This window comes from Otolemur garnettii, unplaced genomic scaffold, assembly GCF_000181295.1.
Source record: "Otolemur garnettii isolate 467f Iridium unplaced genomic scaffold, OtoGar3 scaffold00022, whole genome shotgun sequence".
Lineage (NCBI taxonomy): Eukaryota > Metazoa > Chordata > Mammalia > Primates > Galagidae > Otolemur > Otolemur garnettii.
In genome coordinates this window covers 16627647-16634428 of record NW_003852417.1, presented here as the reverse complement: position 1 = coordinate 16634428, position 6782 = coordinate 16627647, and the positions used below count along the sequence as shown (strand labels likewise).

Here is a 6782-nt window from a genome sequence, read left to right as displayed (position 1 = left end):
AAAAAAAAAAAAAAAAAAAGAATTTACGAGTTTGAGACCAGCCTGAGGGAGAGGGAGACCCTGACGCTACTAAAAATAGAAAAAATAGCTGGCGTCATGATACACACCTGTGAACCCAGGAGTTTGAAGTTGCTGTGAGCTAGGCTGACGCCACGGCACTCTGGTCTCAGTAACAGACTGAGAGACAGTCTCAAAATTATTAAGAAAAAAAAAAAGGAGGTTATCATGCCATCGTATACTGAAGTCATGTTTCTTTCTTTACTAATTTCCAAAGCGTTGTTTTTCAGATTGAGGATTGTGATGCTTACATGAAATCATTTTGTTGGGCTGTAGTCAGAGTTTAAAACAGGTACTAGAAAAGAAAGTAGTAGAATGCAGATTATGTAATAAGGCTAAAAAATGTTTTATGAAAATTTTGTTTTTTATTTAGAGGGGTGTGTGTATATGATGATCTAAATATATTTCTGTGGGTTGTGGTCAGCAAGTTTGAAAAACAGTGCCTTAGAGCACTTCTTGTTTTTATAATTCTTTCTATAATTATTCTTGAGAGATAGTAGTCTATATGTGGAGTGTTGAGAGCTTGAACTAGGCTAGTGATATAAAATAAAAGATGCCTGTTCTAAAGGTTTTATGCTATTATCTTTCGCATGTGACTTATAGTCTACCTGGAATTTTTTAGGTGTGAGTCAAATCTCAGGTTTTTCCGTATGTATGTTCAGTTGCCCCTTCACTGTTTATTGACAAGGTCACCCTTTTTCTTCACTGCTAAAGACCCTTCTCATATTCATTAGGAGAAATGTACAAGAATGTTTATAGTAGTGCCCAGGTATGAGAAGCTCTACTTTTTGACCCTCTTGTGTTTCTTCTGAAGTCATGTTTCTTCATGGTCCTTGTACCAATGCCAGACTATTCGAATAACATAATGTTTCTTGTACCAACAAACACTTTTAAAGCTTAATAGATCCTGATATCAGGGAGAACGAGTCTTACACTGTATTCTGTTTTTCTTCCTGAGATCATCGGGGACATTCTTGGCTTTTGAACATTTATTTTCACATGAATTTTAGAATCTGCTTTTCAATTTCTACTAAAACAAAACAAAGAATTCTGCTGGGATTTTTTTTTTCATTTTTTTTTTAAAGTATAGTTTACATAAAGTGAAATTCACCCTTTTAAAGTATAGTCCTGCTGGAACTTTGATTGGGATTGTACTGAATCTATTGATCAAGTTGGGGAGAACTGATATATTTCCAATATTGAGATTTCCTCCTGCGAACATGACATTCATTTCTACGTTTGTTTAGGTTTTTAATTTCTGCCAATTATACTTACAGCTTTCTTTGTAGAGATTTTGCATATCCTCCACTGAGTTTGTTACTAGGTGTTTGGTAAGTTATGATACTATTTTAAATAGTATTTTAAAGTTTCATTTTATACTGATATATAGAAATACAGCAGTTTTTATATCCTGGCTTTGTTTCTAGCAGTTATTCTAGGCTCATATATTAATTATAGTGATTTATCTGTAGAATCTTTATGATTTATCATGTACATAGTTTTATCATTTCTGAGTAATGACCTTTATACTTCCTTATTTCAAATATGTGTATTTGTATTATTATTTTATACTGCATATTTGTATTGGTCTGGCCTCAAATACAATAGAAATGATAATAGCAAGCATTCCTTATCTCATTTCCATTATCAGAGAAGGCTTTCAACATTCTACTATTAAGTAATATGTTCACTGTGGCTTCTTTATAGATGGCTTTTATCTTAGACTGTTTTCTTTTGTTTATAACAGAATACCTGAAATTAGGTAATTTATAAAGAAAAAGAATTTGTTTCCTATAGTTATGGAGGCTGAGAAGTTCAAGAGAAAGGGGCTCTCTCTGGTGAGGGTCTTCTCTTGGTGTGGACTCTCCAGAGCTGGAGGTGGTGGAGGGCATCGCATGGTGAGAGGCAGACTACACTCGCTCAGGCCTCTCTTCCTCTTCTTATAGAGCCACCAGTCCCACTTCCACGATGACCCATTAATTCATTCATCCATGAATGACCCAGTCATCTCTTAAAGGCCCCATCTCTCAACATCAGATATTAAATTTCAACATGAGTTTTGGAAGAGACAGATATTCAAACCATCATAGCCAGATTAAGAAAGCTGGAAGAGGGCGGCATCCGTGGCTCAAGGAATAGGACGCTGGCCCCATATGCTGAGGGTGGCAGGTTCAAACCCAGCTCTGGCCAAAAACAAAGGAAGTTGGAAGAGACAGATATGCAAACCATCATAGCCAGATTAAGAAAGTTCCCTAGTTGTGTATTTCATTATTTTTAAAGATAAAGTTTTTCTTTAGTTTTTTTAGATGTTTTTAGTTAATTTCTGACTAAAGTTCATTTTGATCAGGAAGCATGCTTTTAATCCTTTGCAATGTGTTGAGTTGTGCTGTATGGCTCAGCGTATACATGTTCTCTAGGCCGCACTCCACTCTGGGCTCAGCACTCATCCTGGCTTCTTTGTTAGTTGTGAAATTTCATTTCTGTATCAATACTTGATTTCTGTGTATGTTTGCACTGTCACTAAGAGAGGTGTGTTAGTATCTTTCACTAAGCTTGTGAATATGTTTGTCTCTTTGAGGTTCTGTTTATTTTATATGCATTGAGGCTATTCTGTTAGACTTAAGTAAATGTAAAGTGTTTAAATCTTATGAGTTAAAACTTGTATAATTATGCTGTGATTCTTTTTATATTTAGCAATGTTTTGTCCCAACATTTTAAAAATAGAGATGTAGATAGTATATATAATTCATATACTATAAAATCTACCTTTTTTTTTTTTGACACAGAGTCTCATTTTGTCACCCTTGGTAGAGTGTCGTGGTGTCATAGCTCATAGGAACATCCAACTCTTGGGCTCAAGCAATCCTCTTGCCTCAGACTCCCAAGTAGCTGGGACTGCAGGCACCTGCCACAACACCTGGCTAGTTTTAGAGATAGGGTCTCACTCTTGCTCAGGCTGGTCTGAACTGTTAAGCTCAGGCAGTCCACCTGCCTCGGCCTGCCCGTGTACTAGGATTATAGGTGTGAGCCACTGTGCCTGGACCCTAAAATCCACCTTTTTAAAGTGTACAATTCAGTAGTTTTTAGTATGTTTACAGAGTTGTACAGCCATCATGACTGTCTAATTATAGAATATTATCATCACCAATGGGTATATGGTTTCTATATGGTATATGTTTTCTATATGGTATACGGTTTCTATCTGGTATAGAACCCATATACCCATTAGCAGTTCCTCCCCCTTTCCCTCATTCCTCAGCTCCTCACAACTGCTAATCTACTTTTTAAATGGATTTGCCTATTATGAACATTTCATATCGATGGAATCATACATTATGTAGTCTCTACTGTCTGGTGTCTTTTATTTAGAATAAAGTTTTCAGGGTTTATCTACATTGTGAAATGTATCAGTACTTCATTCCTTTTTATGGGTAGAATAATATTCCATTGTATACATATACCATATTTTGTTTATCCATTCATCAGTTGATGGACATTTGGGTTGTTTCCACTTTTGGCTATTCTGAATAATGCAGCTATGAACATTTGTGTGCAAGCTTTTGTATCAACATATGGTTTCAATTCTCTGAGAATAGAATTACTCTTTGTTTAACTTGAAGAATTGCTAAATTGTTTTCTAAAGTGGAAAACTGCATGATTTTTACATTTGCATCAGTGGTATATGAGAGTTCAGTTTCTCTATGTCCTCACTGACACTTGTTATTTTCCATTTAAAACAATGATAGTCATTCTAATGATGTGAAGTATCTCACTGTAGTTTTTTTTTAAATTAAATGATAGCTGTGTACATTAATGCAATCATGGGGTACAGTGTGGTGTTTTCATATTTGAAATATTTTCATCAAACTGGTTAACATAGCCTTTGTGTCATTTTCTTAGTTATTGTGTTAAGACGTTTATATTCTACTCTTAGAAAGATTCACTTGTACCCTTGTAAGATAAACCATAGAGGTGATCCCTCCAATCACCTGCCCTCCACTCATCTCCCCTCCCCTCCCCTCTCACTGTAGTTTTTGTTTGCCTTTCCATCATGACTAATGATGTTGATTTGAGCATCTTTTCATGGGCTTGTTGGCCATTCATCTATCTTCTTTGAATAAATGTCTATTTAAGTTATTCATCCTTTTTTTAATTGGGTTGTCATTTTGTTTTTTGGTCGAATCATAAATCTTTTTTATATAGTTTAGATTCTAGACCCTTAATAGATAATGTGGTTTGCATGTTCTTCCATTCTTTGGGTTATCTTTTCACTTTCTTGCTAGTAACCTTTGAAGCAAAGAGGTTTTTAATTCAAATAAAATGCAGTGCTGCTTCTTTGGATGCTTATATTTTAGGTGTCTTGCTCCTCATCTCGAGGTGAGAGCTTTCAGCAGTTCCCCATTAAGTGCAGCGTTAGCTGCAGGATTTTTTGGGAGATACCCAGCATCACATTCAGGAAGTTTCCTTCTTGGCTTAGTTTGTTGTATTTTTGTTATGAAAGGATGTTGGATTTTGCCAAGTTCTATTTCTGTGTCTGTTGAGATGATCATATGCTTTTCTAAGCTCAGTTTGTGTGTGTGTGTGTTATAAAGTTACATCAGCTTTCTTTTGGTTAGAAGTTGTCATCCTCTTACTTTAAAACTATTTTTGTATCCTTATGTTTTAGACATATCTCTTCTCGTTAGCATATAGTTGAATTTTTTTTTTTTTAAATGTGAATTTGTCATTTTGGGGCCCTTAAGAAATTATTGATTGATTGAGTGAATGATTGAGACAGGGCCTTGCTGTGTCACCCAGGCTGGAGTGCAGTGGCCCTATCATAGCTCACTGTAATCTTGAATTCCTGGGTCCAAGGACTCCTCCTGCCTCAGCCTTCTAAGTAGCTGGGACTAAAGGCACATGTCAGTACATCTAGCTATTTTTTTTTTACTTTCTGTAGAGATGAGGTCTCGCTATGTTTCCCAGGCTGTTCTCAATCTCTTGGCCTCATGCAGTCCTCCAATGTTAGCCTCCTAAAGTGCTGGTACTTATAGACATGAGCTGTAATGCATGGCCCAGTTTCATGTCTTTAATGTGGTATATTAGGCTGGGTGTTGTGGCTCACGCCTGTAATCCTGGCACTCTGGGAGGCTGAGGATTGCTTGAGCTCAGGAGTTGGAGACCAGCCTGAGCAAGAGTAAGACCCCGTCTTTAAAAATAGCCAGGCGTTGTGGCAGGTGCCTCTAGCCCCAGCTACTTGGGAGGCTGAGGCGAGAGAATCACTTGAGCCCAAGAGTCTGAGGGCTGTGAGCTATGACACTACAGCACTCGGCTAAGGGTGACAAAGTGAGACTCTGTCTCAAAAGCAAATTAATAAATAATAGCTGCATTAAGAAAATCACTATTTTCCAATAATAAGGTAGACTAGGGACCTGGTCTACCTTACTCTTGAAAATAACTAAAATTCCTGGATTAAACATAAAAACATCTTTTTCAGTGAGTGTACCGATGACTCATGAAAAAAAACAATATTCAACCAGACAGAAAAAAAGACATTTCCTTGAAAGAAAAACAGTTAGCATGACCTCGGACTTCAAGTAACAAAGGAAGGAGAAGACAGCAAAACAATTTTAATGTGCTGAAAAGAAATTACGACCAACTGAAAATTCTATACTGAACAGAAAAACCTTACAAGAAAAAAGGATCAATAAAGACATTTTCAAATAAATAAAATCTGAGCGTATACCGTCCAACACTAAAGAACTGGGAGGTGGGGGGGAAGAACTGAAATGAAAATACAACTGAGCAATCCAAAAGAAGGCAGAGAAATAGAACAAGCAGCACAAGTAGAAAACACAAAATATACCAGTAATTGCACTATATTTAAATACTCTAATATACCACTGTATGTATTTATTTTGAGTTGTTAAATGTTGCTTAAGTTGCTAGGCTGAAGTAATACAAGGTGAATTCAAGGTGATGTAGCACATTTCTAAAAAGACTAGAAGTTCTTATGAAGTATAGTAGATTTGACCTTTTTTCTCTAATTACTTGGTGTTAGGAATTGTATGGGTCACTATTTCCAGAGAGCTGAAGTATTGGTTGTTTCAATATGACCCGTGGAGGGACCCAGTCCTGGACTGCTCTGGTGGCTCCTTGATGTTATCTAGGATTGATGCTCTTTATTCTCTTACAGAATGTTTTTCTCATTGTTGGCTAAAGAGTTTCTTTTCTTTAAACTTAAAAACTAATTGGTAAGCTCAAGCGTTCAATTGTGAAGTTGGTTACCACACTTTGAAATTATTGAACATTTATTTTCTTTGTGTCTTAGTTCATCTTGTTGATATCTGGAACATGATTGAAGCCTTCCGAGACAATGGCCTTAATACGCTGGACCATACCACTGAGATCAGTGTGTCCCGCCTGGAAACTGTCATCTCATCCATCTACTATCAGTTGAACAAGCGCCTTCCTTCCACTCACCAAATCAGCGTGGAACAGTCTATCAGCCTCCTCCTCAACTTTATGATTGCTGCGTATGACAGGCTAGTACCTTACATGCTTGCTTCCTTTTTGGAACACCTGTCTCCTAATCGTTTTTCTTCCATACTGCCTTGCTAATGGTTGTCAACTTAGAATCACAGTTAAAAGGGAAATTATTCAGTGTTTAAGTGCCTTCTAGAGACTGGTTAACAGTGACTTACTGTCCTGGGCTAAGTTATATATTAAACACTGTAATATGGAGA

The 6782-nt window shown here is 36.7% G+C and overlaps 1 protein-coding gene across 6 annotated transcripts in view; it reads left to right on the top strand.

Moving 5' to 3' along the window:
* DTNB (dystrobrevin beta) overlaps window positions 1-6782 on the top strand; it is a 240452-nt gene that overhangs the window by 14978 nt on the left and 218692 nt on the right. For all 6 annotated transcript variants that reach the window (XM_003787445.3, XM_023511873.1, XM_023511870.1 and 3 more), the window contains exon 3: window positions 6368-6581. In XM_003787445.3, the coding sequence (XP_003787493.1) occupies window positions 6368-6581 (214 nt within the window). The remainder of the gene's footprint in view (window positions 1-6367; window positions 6582-6782) is intronic.